Below are 23,321 nucleotides of genomic sequence, written 5' to 3'. Positions count from 1 at the left end.
GACTTTGAGTCAAACTCTCAAGCTGCTGTTTATCATTGTGGGGAGTTTGTTTTAATTAAACTAAGCTTTAAAGACACATATTATTAGTGGTGAATTAAACTCCACTGCCAGTCTCACTGTGTAGTAAAAGTGCAGTGGAGCAGAACTACAGTGTGTTTTTTGTTAGGACAGTTGATAAGAACCAGGTGAGAAGGTGAGGTAAAGAGTGAATGAGCAGAATCCAAACCTTGACCTGCCAGATGGAGCAGTTTTTCACATCCACACACTCTACCTGCCCTGCTCCTACAACAGATATCCATTGATCAATTTATCCATTTGTCAATCCCTTCCAGTCTCCCTTTTCATGGTTTCCGTTCATTTGTGCAAACTTGGGTGTCACTTCCTTTTTGTGCAAAAGTGAAGAGAATATGTATGTGTGTGTGTATGTGAGAGAGAAAGGAGAATAAGAGGGTCTGTTCTTCATCTGCTTCTGTGTAAATCTATGGAGAAAGTGAGAAAAACAAGAGCACACAAAGATGAATAAGTAGAAGATGGTGATTATTATGGAGTAAGGAGGCAGCGATACTCTCCTTCTGCCTCGTGTGTTAGGATGCCAACATTCAATGCAGCTCAGATTCAGCATGTACATTGATGTTATAATTGTCTGCCCTGTCTTACATCCAATACAATTCTCATATATCTCATTTCCAGGAATACACACACTTACTCACATACTGTTCTGTCCTGTCTGTCTGCCAAAGTGCTGCGATCATGTATTTCCTGCAGGCCATTCTGGATTGATGATTGCACCAACATGACAGTGCTTAATATTCTACACACTGTGCCAACGTCTCTCTTCACAAACTCCTAATGCGACTGTTAAGCAGACAATTGTGACAGATTAGGCCCACATTCTGCATTAAACAAATCCATTAGACACACACCCAGCCAACATTAACACATTCTGGTGCACAAATGCACCCTGGAGCAAGGATATCTGCAGATACACAAATGCATAAACATTTAGTTAAAAACTCCAGAGCCAACTAAGTACTTCAATTGGATGAAGTGTAGTAACAGAAGGGTAGTAACATGCTGCGTAGGACTTTTCCTTCGTGTTTTGTTGGAATTTTAATGACAAGCAAACACAAATATGTTGGGTTTTTTGTCTTGAGGAGGAATACTTTACTTAAAAGGCATACTTAATTTCCTTAAAGTCCTTTTGTATAACAGTTCCCCACACCATTACTTTGAATTCTTAAAGACAGCTTTGTTTTTCTTCCTTGCCTCTACAGTGAACAATGAATGAAGAAATATTAAGAAATGACTTCATTATTGAAGTAAAAAGGGGTTGTGTTTAACAAAAGCAAAACTATGTCAAAACATCAGTCTGGATGCAGCTATTTCTGGGAAGTAGTGGATAAATAACACTTGGGATTATACAGCATTGTGTGATGATTGGTAAACAACATTTTCAACAAGAATCTATGTTGACACCGGGTGAGAAATTGATATAGGAATTGTCATTTTGTGGGTGATATATTACCTCAAGTCATCATCATTGTCTTAGAGATTTAATGAATGAATAATTTAAAGACCCTTGGGAGAACAAAAAACAAGTTAGTGTTTGATTTAGTGTTAAGGGCATACAGGCAGACCATAGACATCCTGAAACCTGAGATGGTTGGATGTCAGGATCAGCATATTTATGAGGAAAAGACACAGAGGACATCTATGCTAATAATCGCACCACAGAGCATTTGAACAAAAAAAGTGTTTATTCCAGAACCTTTAAGTGTTATAATAAATACATGAACACTTGGCCAACATCCTAGTGTGTTGCACAAACACACACACAGAGCCTAAACCAGCATCACATTGGTGAAAATACTGACAAAACCCTCTGTACAAATCTCCAGTTCTCTGCGTCTAGGTTGGTCCCTTTACGCTGTAAACGCTTATCAGTGAGTGTGACTGTGTGTGTGTGTGTGTGTGTGTGTGTGTGTGTGTTTTTGTATGTGGAAGGCTTTGGTAGGTTTTCCCTCAAACAGTCGTATAGCTGGGATAACAGTAGAGTTTCAGTCAGGCTGTACTGGGGTTTAAGTCTTAGAGATACACTCGAGTCGTTAAACCAAACCAGTTTGCTCTCTAAACAGGTTCTGGCTGTCTACTGTTTAACTGTAGCAGAGGTGTTGGCAAAGAGCAGAGCTGCAAAAATAAAAAGTCTTTTTTTTTCTTCCTTTTAAATAATTACATCATTAACATCCTGTGTGTCAATTACAATCCATAGTGAATAGACAATGACATGAACTGTAAAGGTGAGCTGGGTTTTTGTGGAATGTGCGAGTGAGAATGGATCTCAGGCATGTGTGTTTAGTCCACAAACATTTTTGTCTCAGTCCCTTTTTATTCTCATTCCTTTGCATGCTGACCCTCTTTCAGGCTAGTTCAGTGACGGGGAGCGGTCGGTGGACCACAGCAGCTCGATGTAGGGCCACCGGGTCTGTAGGCAGCGCTTCACTGGGGTGTCGTCTGTCCGAACCATGGGGTCCTCAAATCCCAGCACCAAAGCCGTACCTTCCACATACTCCACCTGAGAACACACACATGTAGGTCGATACACAGTAGACGCAGAGATAACTAAACACACACATTTGAACACTTTCTGCCATATTTGACAGGTTTCAACTCTATCAATCTCATCTTCCTCTGGGGTGGGAGTCAGGGGTGAGATGCAAAGGACTGATGCAAGCGTATGACACACACACACACACACACACACACACACACACACACACACACACACACACACACACACACACACACACACACACACACACACACACACACACACACACACACACACACACACACACACACACACACACACACACACACACACACACACACACACACACACACACACACACACACACACACACACACACACACACACACACACACACACACACACCAGCTGCAGAATGTAGTCTGCAGGTCTGCTATTCCCATCTGGAGCTATGGGAATGGAATTGCCATCACAACCTTATAGGTGCCTTGCTGCCATGTGTGTGTAGGTGTGTTTTTGTGTGGGCAACATGATGCCATTATTCCCTTTTCAGGTCGCAGTGTGGAAAAAAATCAATTTCACAGACTAGACAAAGTTGACACATGAAGAAAGTGATATTCCTGAGTACCAGGTTTCTGCATAGCCACCAACTTCACCCACTGACAATCATCCATCAAACTAAGCCTGCTTCGTAGACCTGCGTTTGAACATTTATCACAGCGTGGTGGCTGAGAGTGGCCTCAGTGTTGAAATGACTTGGAGAAATAGGATGCTAAGCCAGGGTTTCTGGATGGACGGACAGGCTATTATGCTTGTAATAGCTACTGTTTATTTTGGAGTGGCCTGTCGCCTCTTACTTTGTGTGTGTGTGTGTGTGTGTGTGTGAATGATGACAGGAAAAAGAGCACAGAGAGAAAGAGTTTGAAAAAGTACCACAGTCAGTTGCAATGAAAAATCTTAAACATGAAATAGTGTATTACCCTCTCGTTGTGGTTGGACTGTTTAAGTCCATTGTAGTGGTAGATGGGAAATGAGTCTGGGATTCCTGAATCCTGAAACAGAGACGATGAGCAGAGTGAAAAACATTGTATGTTGTTAGAGAGTCTCAGGGCAAACTCTTCTCACAGAGACGGAGGTAGAGAAGAACAGAGGCAGAACATTTTTGAACTGAAAAGTCAAACCAACACATATCTGCCTGCAACCAAAGCCTAATGTTAAATCCCACATGGTCAATTGAAACGTGTGCACTGAAGCAAAGCCCCATCTCCAATTACCAGAAAACATTCAACACTAGAAATACGTTGGAACAATGACATTGAGCCAAAACACTTTCAATGAGTTTGGCTTTAAAGGTGCAGAATGCTAATAGGGTGTGTTGTCTGAGAGCGTGTCCAGCTTCTTGTGTTTATATGCCTATATGAAACCCTAACCCTCGCCACAATCCCACGTGTGTCTGAGTGTGTGTGTGTCCAGTTGGCTAATGGTAGTATAATTTCTTTGCGGCTCTGGGCCGTTTTTTCTGGTAAGTCCCTAAAGCCCTGATCACTTTAACACAGTTTCCCCTCTATCTCTCCCTCTCTTGTCTTCATTCTTGTTCTGCCTCATAAAGGCGCCTTACCGCTCTTTCTAAGCTCCTCTGGAAGTAATGTCATATGATGCTGGACACACATGCATAACATTTCACATGAGACACCACAGGAATGTTTTGGGCATAAAAAACCTTTGATTTGCTAGAACAGTGCTCCACATATGCTTGGGAAAAACACATTAGTGTCACCCATATGTGTGTGTACAACTCTTTGTCCATGTGTTTAACTGTTATATGGATTGTACGACTGGTGTTAGGTATTCATCAGCCTGTGTGTGTGTATCTTTGAGCTGTAATTCCACCTCCGTATACACAAATACCTGATCAGGGAAGAATTCCAACAGGAACGGGCCCAGAAGAATTATGCCCAAACTCTCTGGATCCAGCTTACTCTTCACCAGGCTGACACTGAGAAGTCACAGAGATAGAAAATAAATAAAATGTGAGCAGAGGAAAACACATCAAGAAATCCAGAGGGAGATAAGACATGCTGGTCAAAAGAGAGGGGAATTGATAGGAGCTATTGGATCAATGCTAAAAAGATAAAACTGCAATATGTTGTGTTTCCAAACTGAGTCAAATTTATGATCGTGACGCATGCGTTTATGATGGTAGTACAACTAAATATACCTCTTTCCAGACATTCCTACGCATTAGATCAGTGTTATTATTATTCCACAGTGATAAAAAAATCCGGTCAAATTGCCCTTTTAAGGCAGCGAGGGGAGAACAGGGCTTATATCAAAAGGCAGAGGGAAGGCAATCATGGTTTTCTTCACTTACTGAATGCAACAAGTAGCATGTGCAGCACGACGGCATACCGAGCAGACAGTGACCCTGCTGATGCTTCATGGAGCATCACTACAAATCCCTAAAAGCATCTGTGCTACTCTATAGCTAACCTTCTGCGTCCTATGAAGGAAATGGAGAACATCTCCTCAGGGGTCAATAAGCTCTTGTTTTTATAGCAAAGGAATCTGTGCTGATGGGGATCGGGGGAATAAATCGTTTGTGTTTGGTTTACACGGTATCCACTACCTGACAGTATATGACTTCATCCAACAATGGACTGGACATAAGATGACGGTGCACGCAGAATCCCTGCTTTGAACATCATTGTAACTGTGCATTGTCTTTTTTAGGTAGTAGATAAAGACATAAATAACATGTCATTTGAAAAGTCGCATTGGATATGGATTTGCTCTATTAACAATAAATGGAAGAGTGACTTTGAGGACACTGTTATGTCACCAAAGGCGACTTGAGGACACTTATTTGTATGCTTGTCACACTGAAGCCATGTTTTTGATTATTTCCTGTATTTCCGGCTCAAAATTAAGAAGGATATTGTTTGAATAAATGATTAGGTGCTTTGGAAATGTAAAAATACTCTGTAAGCAAAAGTCCTGCATTCAAAATGTACTGTAACACTAGTAAAATGACTCATTCTGCAGATTGGTCCATTTCAGAATAATATCTATTATAAGTGTTGATTATAATTATTTTAATCAAAGTTGTTAAAGGTGCAGCTACAATTACAATTAATTACTTTGTTGCAGGGTAGCGTGTGAAGGTTGCCAGCTGTAACTAAAGTCTGATTTAAGTGTTGATTATATTTCACATCATTAATCCAAATCTGCAAAGTATTAAATAAATGTAGTGGAGTAAAAGTACACAATTTACCTCTGAATTGTACTGCAGTAGAAGTAAAAAGTAGCATAAAATGCTCAAGAAAAGTACAAGTATCTCAAAATTACCTACAGTACCTGAGTAAATGTACTTAGTTACTTCCGACCTCTGTGAAGAACTATCGCGAACATTACAAAGCAAACGATGAAGAGCCATGGGTGGGATGGGGTATGTAGGAATACTAAGTTGCATACAGCCTGAACACATTTTGCCCTAATCATCAGTGAGTGATGAAAGCCATACATTTAGTATTGCTAGATAATCCTATTAATCATTCCACCCCCCCCCCCCCCCCCAAGTACTTAAGATGCTACTTTTTAAACATGGTGGAATCCCTGCAATAACTCTCTCGTTGTGCGGTCAGGAATGACACCGGCCTGTTTGCACTGGGAGTCTCCCTGCAGTTTGCTGTGTTTTGTTGTGATGTATCGCCCATCTGGGGGTCTGCAGAGCAAATCAGTGGTCCAGTTACTTGGCCAAGGCCCACGGCTGCAGCGTTTGGACTGACTGTTCCTCAAATGAGAACGTGCTCCTGTTTGAAGCGGCACATTAAAGCATTTCCTCCCTCTTACAGTCTTTCTTCCTGCTGTTAATGATCTCCCTCTAAGCCTCTGTTTCTGACTTTCTTTGGTTCCTTCTTTTTTTCCCCTTAGCTTTTATAGTGGGCTTTCTCTGGTCTTACTTTAAATGTGGCCTGGTAGTGAAACATGAGCGCAGGCTGCTGACCTGGCCTGGCCGTGACTTAGAAATTAGAACTTAAGAAGCTCTACAGGTGCCACACACACACACACCCTGAAATACACACAAACATAAGGCTTTGAATATGTGAACACTTACTACTCGGGTTCTGAGACAAGGTCAAGGGCTTTCATCACGTCCTCCAGCAGAGATTCCGGGATGAAGCCATTATCTGGAGAGAGAGAGAGAGAGAGAGCGAGAAACATAAAGAGAAACTGATGCACCGGCTGACCCGTACAGAACATGAAATACAGACTTCAGGGGAAGCCTTCACCTACACATATGGCACTCGCACTATTTACATCACTGGCCCTGGGGAATAAACCCAACCAGCACAACTAAAAGAAAAAAAAAGAAGAGAAAAATCACTCGCACCTTGTCCTTTCTATCTGACCTACATTCCATCCATGGCAGTGATGATTGCTTTACCTGAGAGGAGAAGCTTTAAACATTAACATGTGTTTTTGCCTTTAAGACTGTGTGTGTGTGTGTGTGTGTGTGTGTGTGTGTGTGTGTGTGTGTGTGTGTGTGTGTGTGTGTGTGTGTGTGTCTGAGCATTTGCAGATTTGTCTCATTTAAACACCAGCATACGAGCCTGTGTGGCCGGTTGTTTAGACACATGCATCAACCCCTAGTGTGCGGTGAAGAAGATTAACTGACGAGCGCTCCGCTTGTCTGCTCTTAAGCAACTCACTCTTTCAAAGACAGATGTTATTCTCTCAGTGACAATTGTGTGACAGGGAGCAAATAGTACACACACACACACACACACACACACACACACACACACACACACACACATACACACACACAATTAGGAACATCCTGAGACAGTGGCTTGCTTGCTCAGTGTGTGTGTGTCTGGTGAGTCACTGCAGTGTGTGTGAATGTGTCTGGCGCCCCTTTTCCACAACACAGGGAGTTGTTGCTGACTCTACATGCGACACGGACAGATTTATTGGCCTTTTACACAGCACTCAACTTTGCTGCTTACCACGGCATGTGTGTATACACTGCGGTGGGTGAATATGTGTGTCATGTTCAATGCATCTTCCCTGCATGTGTGTATATTTATGCTGGTGGATGCACCTACTGCAGCTCCTGCATGTGCGTTTGTGTATGTCTTTGCAAGTGTGTGTGAGAAAAGACCATGGCAGATGATGGTGGAAGTGAATGTGGAAAGCTTTTCCCTATTCATCAGGAAAAGACAAATTATGATTCGCTCATTTTATATATTTTGTGAAAAACAATGGCGTTCAGCGGGTGGGATTTATCTCATATTGCATCGCACCACACAACAGATGTCTACATATCAGCATGTTTTTTCTATGAGCCTGATAGTAAATAATGGTATTTATGGCGACAGAGAACAGCACACTTCATTTCACAACAAAAACACACACATTTCATGGTATGTGTTACAACTGGGATTTCGTCCGGTCCTCAGCTACACACTCAGCTGGAAGTGTGTGATGTGAACATGCATATGTTGAGTGCAACTCGCAACATCTCTGCATCTCCCTCCCTTCTTCTGTCTCGACAACAGAACAAAAACATTACACAACAGCTGTTAGTACTAAATGTTTCAGTTAAATGCTCTTTCTTGTCTCTGAGTACTCATGAACACAGACGAACATCCCACAGTAGGATTTTGAGGCTGCATAAACGAATGCCGCAGACTTGCAACTCTTAGTTCATCTAACATGACAGTCTTTCATGCCTCTTTAACTTTCTATTGTTTCATTCTGTTTCCTTCCACTTGCCTTTTACCCCAGTACCCTGGAAGTGACAAGAAAAGAGGTTTAGGAAAAACGAGGAGGAGAGGGGAAGGAGCAGGATGGTTGACTCAGCTGTAAGAGAGGAGCTGATCTCACCAACCTAAACAACAACAGTGGAGATGAGAGCAGAGAAACAGACCCTTGTTACGCTTGGAGGAAAAACATATTGGAGACAAGAAACAAGAGAGGAAGAGCACACTTCGAAGAAGGGAAGGGGACGACAACAGGGCCAGGATATTGTTTGCTCAGATTGGGCGTGTGTAGCTGTGTTAGAATTAAAGTTTGGATTAATTAAAGTTTGGGGTGTTCTCATAGCTGGTGCACTAATGAGCAAATAAAGTGTGATGGTCTATCGAAAAAAAGGTGAGCAGGGGGTGTACTGTGGGAGAAAAAAATAAAGAGAATTTTCTCATTACAAAGACTTGTTGTTCATTACCTTCAGGGTCGAATGAATGGAAGACCCTCCTTGCTTGTTCTGATGGAGACTCTGGACCCACCAGGGACATCTCCTATAAGGAAGGGGAAACAAAAAGACAGGAAGTTCTTGTTAGAAAGGAAAAAAGAGGAAAATTGTGCACTTAAAAGTAACCACATAGAGATCTGTGACTAAAGTAAGACAACAGGGAGAATAAAGCAGGGAGGAGGGATTAGATCATATTAAGGAAGAATGTGGTTTCATCAGGGCTGACATTTTAGAACCCATACCCAAACTACATCTTTGGTCAAGGTTTATCAGCACTAATGCACAACAGACTAAAGTTTACACTCGTCAACAAACAGCACGACCACTAACAGCAGTGTCTGATGCACAGCTTATGTGCATTGTACATGTGTGTGACGGTGTGTAATCTAAGGGGCCAGTGCAAACCGGAATGCATCGGGTTACTAACTGATGTGCTGATAACGTTTGACGGCTTGTTTTCACTCCAAACACACAATCAGGGAATGAAGTCTTACACATACAGCCAGTGATTTATGACAAGCTCAGTGTTTGTTTGTTTGTAGGTGAAGTTTAGAAATCAGAAAGGTGGTGTGTGTGTAAATGTAAGAAAAAGAGGGTGATGGCCCTTAAAACTGGCATACGATGTAGAAGCTGATTAAAGGAACAATTCCTTATTTTCTTTACACCTCAGCATGCTTCAACCAAAGTGCTCATCTAGGAGCATAACAATTCTCCTAAACTCACATTTATCCAATGTCTGCATTTGAATTGTTTTTGTCTGTGACTGCCTCAGAGTATAAACCTTCCAAAGGCGTGCATCGGTCATCCCTTGTTGTACGATTTATATACTCAATTAAGAGATTATAATCAGGACTAACTGACAGATCTTGGCAAGCACTTTGAGTAAGTTCAACTGCTGGATAAACCATCAGTTTTGTAAATTAAACTGCAAGGAAACAATGATAAGGATAGCAAAGGTGTCATAGTTCAAAATGAAATGCATATAACCTCTGACAAAAGTTCAAGAATCTCAGAGAAGATAGAAGGGATGTGTGTCTCCAAGAGAGGATGAAATGAGATACTTCTCAAAAAAGATGGCTCTTTAGCTTTATCTCTCACTCTCTCACACACACACACACACACACACACACACACACACACACACACACACACACACACACACACACACACACACACACACACACACACACACACACACACACACACACACACACACACACACACACACACACACACACACACACACACACACACACACACACACACACACACACACACACACACACACACACACACGTCAGGGGGTTCTCACAGTTCTTTCTTGTGAGTGAGAGAGTGAGGTTATTTATGACAACAAAGCGCTGAACAAACATACAATGTTTTGAGAGGGCGAGTGAACCCTGCTCATCTCCTTTAGCTGGATTTTATTAAAGCTTGAGCCTCAGATCCATGCAGACTGCTTGGGTTTCACGGTCCACTTATTACCGTATTTAGGACTTACTCAGGGAAAGAGAAGGGGGGAGAGAGAGGGGTTCAGCTGGACACATCGAAAAAAGAGATGACTCCCAGCTGCCGGCTCTTCAGATGCAAAGAAAAACAGGCCTTGGCCGGGGAACACGCGCTCACACACGGTTCTGTCACACAGAGTACAGCAGGGTCTCGGTGTGTTAACATTACAGGCTCCATAAATCTGACGGTACATTTGTCATTAGCTACATATGTCCGTGTTTCACTTACAGGGGTGGACAAGGGTCATTATGGTGTCTCGGGAGGAATAAAGTGCTCAAAAAGAATACCGGTAGTTGCCTAGCTGCAGTACGAAGACACACATAAATGTAGGATCAACAGTGACGCGAGTGTCTTGAAACATGACCTGTTTTTATAAGAACTAAACACATTGCCATTGTTATTTATTAATAGTTTACTTAAACTAAGAAGAAATGTTCCCCTTTCCAAAGTCACGGGAAGCCAAATCGATCTTAAGCTGTCATAAACAATCACACGACTAGTCCAATGTGCCTTGTGACACAACGCTCGCCTGACACAGTTTATAATCTTCAAAAGAAGATGGACGCATTGTGTGTGAATCACCTGGTAATACCAGAGTTACAAGAAGTCCACACTTTACTGGAAGACAAACGCTCACAAGTGGTAATGAACAAGCAAAACAACACAAAACATACTATTACTTCCAAACCATATCCGCTAAAATGAGGCTAATGAACACACAGAAAAGATAATGACTCACGTGTGAATAAGATGATGCACATACAAGCACAATGGAAGCAGAAATTATGTAATTGTGTGTGTGTGTGTGTGATGACAGGTCTGCCTGGCTGCCTTTGATCTGCGTTTTATTAGAGGCCTGAGGAAGATGCTGCTGAGTTGGAAAACATGTCATGGAGCTAACACACTCCACAGGGAAGGTGTGTGTGTGTGTGTGTGTGTGTGTGTGTGTAAGTGCAATTTTTTGTATCTCAGCATTTTGTGTTTGTTTATACTCTAACAAGCCGGCATCCTGTTCTTTCAATGACCAAAAACATTCACACTGATGCAGTACAATGACACACACACACACACACACACACACACACACACACACACACACACACACACACACACACACACACACACACACACACACACACACACACACACACACACACACACACACACACACACACACACACACACACACACACACACACACACACACACACACACACACACACACACACACACACACACACACACTTTTATACCCAAAGAGCAAAATCAAGCCAACGCACCTGAACGCACCACACTATGATGTAATACAAAAAGAAACGCTGCTCATTTGCTCTGAGCAAAACAACAATACATTTTTGATACTATCACGTGATCTTTCACAAGATTTAACAGTTTAACTGACAAGAAACAGGCTTTTCGATTAAATGTCCACCTTTTAGTTAACTTTACGAGTTAAGACTCCAGTATCATCCACACTTGTCCATAGCTAAATATTAACTCTGCACTGTATTGTAGTGAAAGACAGTGTTTGTGTTATAAAGAACCAATCTTGTTTTGCAACCTCTTTACCATGTGCATCTTTCTGGGGAAGTTTTGCTGTCCATTACATAAACCTTCAGCTTTAGCCATATGCTCTGCTGTTGCACTCTTGTCCCTAGACTTTGTGGCTCTCTTAAGTTGACAACTCAAACCAATCAGGCCCTTTTCCTCTCTTGTTCATTCTCTTGCCCTATTCTATCCCTTACAAGCTGCACTAAGGAGCTACTCTACTTTGAGTATTTCCTTCCTTCCAACCCTTGACTTTTTCTTCCATTCCGCCTTCCCCCCCTTTGTCCTTTATCTCACCATGCAGGTAGGTACTTCAGGAAGGACAGGTAGGCAGGGTACTTTACTAGGGTTACTCTTTCTCTCCCTCCGGTCCAGCCAAAGAGCTATTGTGTGTGCTGAGAGGCTCTGAGTGGCCATAGAGTGCATCTGGAGGATCGGTTTCAGGACAACAAAGCAGAGGTCTCGGACAGTGTCTCCTGCCTTGTTCCAAGCAGGCAGCGACAGCCCAGCTACATGACAGGCTGAGGAGGGAGTCTGTGTGTGATGGCTCGTTATGTAGAGTGCAAGCAAGTTTTTTTTATTCACCTTAACTAACCTCTGTCGCATGTGACTAGGAGTACAGAAAACAATGGAAAACCTATCTCTCCTGCTCCATAAGGAGTGTCTGCAATAACCCAGTAGCAAGTGTTTCAGGTGTGACACAGGACAAAGTAGTGATTTATGGAGCTGTCTTTGATGAGAAAGGCTGTGTCTCACCATAAAAGAGAGGTGACACCAGAGGATAGTTACAGAGCGTAATGATGGCTCCTATAACAGAAAATGACACACAGGGGAAAAGGAAGAATAATGCAGCACACACACACGGACACAGACAACTTTTCATCCTGATACAATGTCCCATGGTCTGACCTGTCACAGATTATTAATGACTGTTAATGTACACCGCTTTGTGAGGCTCCCACCCTCCGATTATACGAAATGGAAAGAACAAACGTTCCTTCCTATTAATGTATATAAGCTTACTGGCGTCATATTGTGCAGATATATCAAGTTACATTTCCAAATGTTATTTTTTCTAAATGAATTATTCGGACCAAGTTGTGAGTAAAAACTAATACTATTTGGGACTACAAGCTTTAGTTTGTTTCAGAAATACTGAGAGTTGGTCTAATGCATACATAACAATGGAACATGATTTACAGTGTGATAACTTTATGTGTGATTTTGTCATATCATCATAATAGGAGCTCTTTTTTGACAATGCTTTTTATTTATTTTTCACTTACCGCGTACAAATTATTTGATATAATACTCTAAACTCAACATTACTTTCTTTGACATCTTTGTAAACTCAATTAGCGGGAGAAAGCCAGTGGACAGGGAGTAAATTAACCTCGAGTCTGACATATTTTATCACACAAATATTACTTATGTCATTATTAAATATGACCATCAAAGATATATTGGCAATACTGTTATTTTGCTGTGGTTTTGCCAATAAGGCCTCACTGAGGTAACTCACATACATGTCCTTGCATTATAGGTTCCTGCTCTTTACCAGTCCATGAAGGACATTTTCAGACAGGAGCCGGAGTCTTAAGGGACACAAAGCGCCACAGCGGCTGCTCTCCCCTCTAGTAAATGACTGACCCTGAACACGACTACTGTACACACACACACACACACACACACACACACACACACACACACACACACACACACACACACACACACACACACACACACACACACACACACACACACACACACACACACACACACACACACACACACACACACACACACACACACACACACACACACACACACACACACACACACACACACACACACACACACACACACACACACACCTCCCTAGAGAAGTAGAGATACAGTCTGTGAACCTCATCACTCAGCATGGGAGAGGAAAGAGTGATGAGAAGAGTCACAGGGGGATCACCCCCCTCCTTCCCCAAATGACCACCGCACCACTCTTTAAAGTGCATCCTTCCTTTTCTACTTCCTTTCTTCCTATTTCCTTCCCGTAAGGGACCAATAATCTGAAGAGGTTGGCTGAGATACCCAATGAACTTCTTTACTTGGGCAAACAATCTGCAGTACACTGGAGTGGATAGTTGCTTCAAAGACAAGAGATGGAAGGAAGGAAGAACCGCATGATTCGTCTCATCCATCACCCATCCTTCTTCTCCTTCACTCTCTCTCTTCCCCATCCCTCCTTCCGCAGGCATCCCACAAACTATTTTCCAAAAACAGATCCCATTACACACACACACACACACACACACACACACACACACACACACACACACACACACACACACACACACACACACACACACACACACACACACACACACACACACACACACACACACACACACACACACACACACACACACACACACACACACACACACACACACACACACACACACACACACCTGAGAGTGTGGGGGGTGTTGTGGGTAGTGATGGTGGAATGGCCTTTGTGTAGGTAGATTAGATAAAAAAACACTAATGCCATTTAGCTGATGCTCTGAAAGCCACAGTCACACACCGACAGCGACTCCGGGGAATACACACCCGTCCCCAAAGGCAGACAGAAGGAGCCGCTGACACATCAGAGGCAGGGATCAGGTTTTCTGCTTTTGTGGGGATGGTTCTAAAAAAAAAGGAGCTAAAAGCAACATAACCAGGTAGCGTGTATTTTTGTATCACCAAGCCTGGGAAATTACAGCTTCAAATGAGCCCCATATATTGAATACCTTTCAAGGAGGATGGGGGTCAAAGTGAGTGCGCTCTGTCAGCATTGCCCCATGTCTCCTTCAGCTTGACTCAAAGTTAAAGAGGCATAGTGTAGCGTCAGCCATGTACGTCAGTCCATATGCATGCATGTGTGTGCTCAAGTCTGCTCAAAGTCTCCAGTGGGACAAATGGATCCAGATGGAAAGTCAGGAATCACATTCCCTACAGGAAGCCTTCCACCTGAAGCCACATACACAACCCCAATGCTAATCAGGATTATGTTCCCTGTGCTCTGGAATGTGTGTGTATGAGTCAGATTGTATGTGTGAATATGTGAACATGTCACCAGTGCCGGGGGAGTTGCATGACGACTTTGGTTCATCACTGCTCCAACATATGATCCACTCGGCTAGCAGGCCTGAGATGCATGCATGTAACAGAGCTTTTAATCAATGGTATAGGAAGGGTGTGGCGTTATGATGGAGATGATTGCCTGTGATTTTTCGTCCTCTCTGGTGCCATTTTCACAACAGCAGGAAGAATCGATTTGCTACAACCAAACCTGCCAGCTTTACTTCATCGGCTACAGCAATGTATCACGTTGCATGTTCACTGATAGAGATGATAAACATGCATGTCTGGGTGCAAACTGGGTGAGTGTGTACACACCCAAACACACAGGAATCTGATGATTCAAAGTTTCTGTTAGGTACAACAACAGGGTTGACCTCAATCAGCATGTGCATTATACCTTAGGACATGGTGAATATCTGAGCTGGTAGAAGAAGGATCTTGTAGTCCTCTTTCCAAGAACACTTTTAGGAAGTCTGGATCTTTTTTCCTGCATTTTGACCACATGATCCTGGTTTCAGAGTTTCCCGAACTGTTATTCCTTTCCTCTAAAAATCTACCTACTCTGATGGAGTACTTCCTTCACACACGAGCCAGAATGCAACAACTTGTAAAGAGCAGTCCCTTCGACTCAAACCCTTGTAAACAACAGTAAGATTACCAACTACTAAAACCGGGGAAAGGAAATTAACCAACATATGCGTGCTAATTGCTGTCAATGTGGTTACGTATAAAAGCAGAGAAATGACCTAAAAATCAGTAAGGGGAAAAGATCCTTAATGGAGACAGGAGCCTTGATTTTTGTCCTGTCTGATATGTCCCACCATCTCCTTTATGATCCAACATGTATTCAGTCAATAAGTTTGTGGTTTGGTTCTATACTAAATTATTTTTCAAACCAATCTTATGTGTTTGAATCTTAGTCCAATCTCACTTTTCTTAAGATTTATGAAAAAGCTGTAGAACTCCAAAGATAAACACGAAGCAACCGTTTGTTTTTTTTTAGTTGCTCTGTGTTGTTTCTGGTGCTCCTTATTTCCCGGGACAAAGATAAACATGTTCTTATGAACAAGTTCCAGGAAAGAAACACGTGTGATCCGTATAGCTGAAATGAACCTGACAGTCATTGGAGGCTCTTCACTGGAGTCCAAACTCAGCAGGATGCACCATGGTCACATATTATAAACAAAACATTGTTTAGTTGATCACAGAAAATTATACACTGTGTGTTTTCATGCGCGTGAGAATGACAAAGAAAGGGCATAATGATGAAGTGTGTGTCTGCATTTGTTAAGTTTCTTTTGGTAACCAAGCTTTTCCCCCCTGAAAGCTGGATAGGTGAAAAGCCAAGAAACAGCACAGGCCATATATGACTATCTCCAGCACTCATTTTCCCCTTCCCCTCCCTTGCTGCCTCCTCTTTTCCCCCACATTGATATTTGACCTGCACTGTATTAAATCTGTTAAGCACATTCTATATTTTGGTTTTTCAAAGCTGCTGAGGACTCTGGCTTGTGTTACACACCGTGTCTGTGTGCGTGAAATATGTGTTGCTGCTTATGGATGACTGTATTGAACTTGCCTTGGTAAAAAACACAGAGAGGTGAGTTTCACTGCCAAGGATCCAAATAGGGAACTTTGGAGACTTCAGGAATGCTCCAACCTGAAACACACACACAAAAGGAATGCGTTACAAATGAATTTCTATTTTCAGTCAATTGTTTAGTATAAATAACACACACATTTTCATGAAGTGAATAAATTACTTCCTTCCCCCCTCTGTCTCACTTTAAACAAGATAATTCAAGTCAGTGTATATGGATACTGAATTCTCCTGTTATGAAATGTATATCATCTATGTTACATCCGACTCATTTTCAGCTGGAAATTCTGATTAGCTGTTGGCTCTTCTTTATATGGAGCTTGATTGCCATACAAAAACAATAACCCAAATATATTAAAAGTGTAGTATGAACAGACCTCTCCTTATTTAATAAGAGTTGGTCTAAAATCACTCTTACCAGATCTTTGGCAACATCAACTTGCTTTTAAAGCTTTCATAGCTGCTTGCTGCCTATTTTAGGAGTTCGTGTCTTAGCTTTCTTTGGAAATGTTCATTTTGGCAATGATAAATACATATCTAAGATTCCTGTTTCTTAAGTTTGTCAGATGACATGTTTTTATCATGCCAAAAAAGTATGTAGTGGGAGAGGGGGACAGTTAATCAGTTTGGTCCAAGCACATATTATCACACGGTAGCTCTCCCTGTGGTCTGTGTTCACACAATGGATACAGTGGTATGCAAAAGTTTGGGCACCCCTTAGGAAAACCACTGCATCAGTTTGTCACTTGCTGAGCTTTTGAAGCAGCAACTTCATTTTAACATATGTTATACCTTATGGTAACAGAAACATCTCAGTAGTGAAATAACTTTTATTGGTCAAACAGAAACATGTTTATGTGCATTCAAACAAAAATAGGCATGTGCATAAATTTGGGCACCCCTAAGAAATAATTCCATTAATATTTAGTATTGCCTCCTTTTGCTGCAATAACGGCCTGTAGACGCCTCCTGTAGCCACAGACAAGTCCCTTAAGCCTGGCAGGTGGTATTTTGGCCCATTCTTCCACACAAAACGTCTCCAGTTCAGTCAGGTTTCTTGGCCTCCGTGCATGGACAGCCTTCTTCAAATAAATCCATACATTTTCAATGATGTTAAGGTCTGGGGACTGGGATGGCCATTCCAGAACATTGTACCTGTGCTTCTGCATGAATTCCTTGGTGGATTTTGATCGGTGCTTAGGATCATTGTCCTGCTGAAAAATCCAACCCCGGCGTAGCTTCAACTTTGTGACTGACTCTAGAACATTCTTGTCAAGAATCTCCTGGTACTGTAAGGAATTCATGTGGCCCTCAACTTTAACAAGTTTTCCAGTACCTGTGCTAGCCACACAGCCCCATAACATGATAGATCCTCCACCAAATTTTACAGTGGGCAACAAGTTCTTTTCATTGAATGCAGTGTGTTTTTTTCGCCATGCATACCTGTTCATGTTATGACCAAATAACTCAATCTTGGTCTCATCTGACCACAGTATTTTGTTCCAAAATGCTTCTGGCTTGTCCAGATGTGCTTTTGCATACCTCATGCGACTCTTCTTGTGATTAACACTCAGGAAAGGCTTTTTGCACATCACCCTTCCAATGAGCTCTTCCTGGTGCAAAGTACGCTGGATTGTGGAACGGTGAACAACTACACCATCAGCAGCCAGATGTTGTTGTAGTTCTCTGGAGGTGGTCTGTGGCTTCTCTGTGACCATTTTCACCATCCTTCGCCTGTGCCTTTCCCCTATTTTTGTCGGCCTACCACATCTTTCCTTCACACGGACTGTTCCTGTGGCCTTCCATTTCACAACTACGTTTCTGACTGTGGAGACAGACAGTTTAAACCTGTCAGATAATTTTTTGTACCCTTCTCCTAATTTATAATGTTGGATTATCTTAGCTTTCAGGTCAGTGGAGAGTTGTTTTGAGGTCCCCATCTTGCCACTCCCTAAGAAAGAACCTAGGCCAGGCACAGCCAGCTATTACCTATGTTAAATAGCCTTTTTCATGATTGGTTCCACCTGTCTTTGTAATTGAAGGTCTAATGAGCTAATCAAAGCAATTTTGTGCAGCAACCTGTCAGCTATAAATCCGTACAGGTGTTGAAATGAATGCTATTTATAAGGGTGCCCAAACTTTTGCACATCCCATTTTTTGCATTTTATTTTATTATAATAAAACTATGTAATGCTACCCTAAGAATTTTGGTCTGGAAAACACTAAAACGTCTACATCTTTGTAGGAAAACAAATGTTGTTGCTGTGATCTTCTATTATAAAGGAAAAGCAAATTGTCATGAAATCTCAGAGGGGTGCCCAAACTTTTGCATACCACTGTATGTCCTGCATCTCAGAGACACAATACCAAACCTTTGTTTATTTGTATTCTAAACACTCTTAGCTTATACACACGTTTCTATTTGTCATGAACCTTTGGACAATATGTTTATACTTTTGCTTAATGTTTTAGGTCATGTATGCGTCTTTACCTTGCAGTAGCGTAGTGATTCCATAAGCGTGAGGAAGCCCACTGATGCCTGTTTATGAATACCATGAAGTTCTATCAGCACAGGGAGAAAATAAACAGCAACAACATGAGAATTAGTTAAATTACATCAAATTGGCATTTAATTGTTGCCTTTTGTTCACTGATGTGGGATGTAAGAATTATTGCCCTCTACTGGGTATGGTTAAAATCTGGGGCAAACTAAACTGAGTTCTGCGTGTGGGATATTTGTGCATGCATCTGTTGTGTGAATGTGGCGCGTCTGTGTGGCTGCGCTGTAATTTTGTGCAAGTCTTACTCATGCCAGAGCACTCCCTGTCTCCATCCCAAACATTAGAGACGGCATGGCCAGTTACAAGGAGATTCACCAGGCTCTGGCTGATAAGAAAGATAAGATAGGAGACATCAGCACTTTGAGACAACATAAAACATCCTGTAACCTTTACCACAAAAAAAATTCTGTCAGTCGTCAACCTAAGTGAGGTGGGGTTTTTTTTTACCTGCCATGGCCATGCACAGGGTCTATGAGAGGCTCCATTGTGTCCTGGATCTCATTTCTTATATTCTCTATGCCCTGTACAGAACGGAAGTCTGCATTTAATTTGACATTGATGATCAGACAGAAAAAAGTACTTCAATAGACATAACACCATGATTAAAAGCTTATTAATAAAACATATTTTTACGTGTTTAAAAGCCGTCTTATTTTAATTACCACTTCAAGAATAGAGACATCACCAATTTCAGTACTGCCAATCAGTATTTTATATTTATATCTTCCCTCTATGTTGCTATTTCTTCTTATTAGTGGTGTAACTACTTGTAACTAAGTAGATTACCTCAAGTATGGTACTTAAGTACAATTTTGAGGTACTTGTACTTTTACTTGAATATTAACATTTTTTGCTGCTTCTACTCCACTTCAGAGGTAAATTGTGTACTTTTATTCCACTACATTTATTTATTCATTACTTAAGTTACTTTGCAGATTTGGATTCATGATATAAAATATAAACAACAATTAAATAAGACTTAAGTTACAGCTGGAGTAAATACACGAGCTACCCTGTAGTATACAAAGTCATTAAATTAGCTGCACCTTTACCAGCTTTCATAACACATTAATGCATCAATAATAATAATAAAAAAATATAACACATATTTGAAATGGGCCGATCTGCACAATGAGTACTTTTACTTTCTGTACTTTAAGTATGTTTTGATGCCAATACTTTTCTACTTGAGTAACATTTTGAATGCAGGACTTTTACTTCTGAGTAAGTAGTTCTGAGTACTTTTTCCACCTCTGCTTCTTATTACCTTAGTGAGGATGACAGAGTAGAGGAAAAGCAAGACTCCACAGCACCCCCTCCAGGTGTGGCAGAGAGACAACACCTCCTCTCTGAGACCAGACACTGACATCACAGTCCGCTTACTGCAGGAAGGGAACACACATAAAGCGGATTTATGAAAGACAGATTTGTTGGGATCCAGGATCAGTACAACTGATGTATGAATTATAGTGATAACTTTCATAACGGGGAAGAAATCAAATAAACGCATCAAATTGCAAAGAAGAAAATGTGTTCTTGTGTTTTTGGAGGCACTACCCTCCTTTGCTCCACCCTGGAAAGCTTGCGAGTGGAGTTCTCTGTCTTAGTTAGCATGCACTTCTTCCACTTCTTCCTTGTGAGTCAGCACTGCTTTTTGCTGACTGTGGTCTCAGCTGCCAGCAGACTGTGTGATGGAATTCCAATATTCCTCTGGCAAAAGCAGCCTTGCATACACTTAGTTTGTGACGGACAGTATGCGTGTTAAAAGGTAGTAGAATTTTTTTTATTAGGCAATCTGTGAAAGTGCTTGGTCAGCAATTTATAAGCAGAGTGAAATAGCTAATTCAATCTGGGAGCCAATTCTTGCAGACTAAATTAATCAACCCCCCCCCTTCCTCTGCCGTTACTATCTTCTAACAAATATGTAGGTCTCTATCCAAGTACTGAATATTGGCAAATGTAACACAAGAATTTGTAAGGTCTTAACCCCGTCAGAAACCCACAGCATTATTTAATAACAAGATGATCTGCTTCGAGGAAGAGGGTAATGATTCTAAAGATGCAAGGTGTTGTGCTGTGGTGAGAATATTACGTTTTACTTACTGGAGAACACCGTGAAATCGCTCAAAGCCAAGGTCTTCGGCAGCCAAAGCAGCTTGGCACAAGAAAACACACACAGTAGTATTAGAGCATGGCACAGAAAAATCGACCTACAGTAAAATAGTTAATCTAGTTTAGTCTTTTATTTCAGTTTAGTATTTTGTATCATTATTGGTAAAGCAGGCTTAGGAAAATAAAAACAGGTCTGTGCACTTTTATTCTAAATATGACAGATGTAGGACTCACTGGGTTGCTGTTCCTGTGGAGGCTGGCTGCTCTGTGGCACTGGCATGTCCTGTGTTTGCGACTGTGACTGTGTGCTGCTATGCGGGCTTTGTCCCTTGGCCCAGTTCACCAGGCAGAACCCTGTGGAGGGGCTGGAGCAGGCAGACTCCAGGATTTCACTCAGCGTGGAACACAGGGCTATTTTTTGCTCCTCTTCTAACAGACACAAACATTCAATATGCATGGTTTAACCAAGCCATACAACTACATAAAACAACAGAAAAACAATGCTTTGGACTTTTCTGTCTACCTGTCATCTGTCTCCAGTTCGAGCTTTCTCTGTTGAAAATAATGTTCTTTAGCAGGAAAGCCTGAAAAGAACAACACACTTGGTATACACATTTGCAATATGGTATATGCTAACTTTTAATTGTAAACATAGTTCAGCCAAACTGACTTTTATTTGTTTTACTGTATGCACATTACATTTGTTCGGCAACCCTGTGATGTACAATTAACTTTGAACCTCAAAGGATGTTGAACTAGGCCATACCTGGACAGGTGCAAGGACAGCACACGGCCCTCCTTCAAACTGCTCCAGTGCTGTTTGCTCATTCTCACAATAAACAAATCCTGCAATAAAAACACAGACAAGACAACCTTACAAATGATCACAGTAAGAACAGATGAGGTATTTTTGAAGACACCATGCAGACTTTATACGGCTACAAGTGTAAGCATGTTCACAGATCAAAAACAACATGATATGCTTATCTGACCATCAGTTATAGAGGAGAATTCAACAGAATAAGTTGATTGTGGTTACTCTGGTTAGCTCAAAAACCTGTATATACTTGGCTCTCAGCCTAACAACAGTGGAATATCTTCTCATTCTTTCCTGCAAAAACAATTTCATTCATATCATCATACTAAGACAAAGCATCATACCTTGGGTCCATCTGCGGAAGATGGAGGCAGAAACTCCTCCACTGGAGGGTCTCCCCCAAACCAAATCCACCACCTCTTTATTTAACTCCGACATGACAATTTTCCCTCTTCAGTCCAACAGCCACGAGGGGACACGATCGGTCTGTTAAGGCTAGCTTGGGAACTCTTTCCAAAGTTGATTGCCCGCTTCTCTCAGAAGGTAGAGCCTGTGGCATTGGCCACAAGTTACCAGTCAATGGGAGCAAACTGGTGGGTAGGAATGACATCAACTTAGCCGCAACAGCCTGCAAAGTAAAGGAACAGAGAGATGTGCTAAGGGTACAGTTTATAAAAAGGGACCGCATTAACAACAATGGGGCGATATAGCAGGTTAACACATCACATCAGCGTAATACCAAATAACACTACTCGACCGTTTTATAAATAAGCGATAAAGCTAATCGTTGGGTTTAACGTGACATAACGTTTCGTTACAACGGATAGTTATTAATAAAAGTGCCGACAGAAGAAGGGTAATAGAAAGCATATGCTGTTGCGGTGTTGTTACCTTGCAAACTGTTTAAAGAGCTGAGAGAGAAGCGGAGTTCAATTGGTAATGTCAGCAGTTAGCATTAGCTTTACTACTAGCAGCTAATCTTTCATTGCATTGTCATTCAATTACCTCTCCCACTACATCAATGCCGATTGCTGCTTTATAAATGCATACTGATTGCCATTAGTTAGATAACGTTCAAGCTTAATTACCTTGGCACACAGTCGAGGAATGCGATTCCGTTGTGGTTATATATTTTGGTAGCAATTTAACTATCAGAAGCGTCTCTGTCATTCGTTTATTTACAACAGAAGTGTAAAAAAAACTGTGCGTACATTTGACGTGACTGCCCATTGGTTGAAATCCAGAAA

General features: G+C 41.6%; 1 protein-coding gene across 1 annotated transcript; it reads right to left on the bottom strand.

The window, feature by feature from the left end:
* Positions 1 to 1,738: 1,738 nt before the first annotated feature.
* On the bottom strand, positions 1,739 to 23,318 carry mindy3 (MINDY lysine 48 deubiquitinase 3). The gene is made up of 16 exons (XM_063879461.1): positions 23,163 to 23,318; positions 22,419 to 22,702; positions 22,024 to 22,103; positions 21,781 to 21,841; positions 21,492 to 21,686; positions 21,249 to 21,300; positions 20,413 to 20,527; positions 19,593 to 19,666; positions 19,391 to 19,470; positions 19,076 to 19,146; positions 16,564 to 16,644; positions 8,778 to 8,850; positions 6,663 to 6,735; positions 4,457 to 4,544; positions 3,529 to 3,600; positions 1,739 to 2,572 (listed from the first exon to the last, which is right to left on the bottom strand). The coding sequence occupies exons 2-16, from the start codon at positions 22,510 to 22,512 to the stop codon at positions 2,423 to 2,425; spliced, it is 1,359 nt and encodes a 452-aa protein (XP_063735531.1). The 5' UTR covers positions 22,513 to 22,702; positions 23,163 to 23,318; the 3' UTR covers positions 1,739 to 2,422.
* Between the last annotated feature and the right edge of the window lie 3 nt (positions 23,319 to 23,321).

This window comes from Eleginops maclovinus, chromosome 3 (assembly GCF_036324505.1).
Source record: "Eleginops maclovinus isolate JMC-PN-2008 ecotype Puerto Natales chromosome 3, JC_Emac_rtc_rv5, whole genome shotgun sequence".
Classification (NCBI taxonomy): domain Eukaryota; kingdom Metazoa; phylum Chordata; class Actinopteri; order Perciformes; family Eleginopidae; genus Eleginops; species Eleginops maclovinus.
Note: the sequence above shows the minus strand (reverse complement) of the source record. Positions and strands in the feature narration are given on the sequence as shown.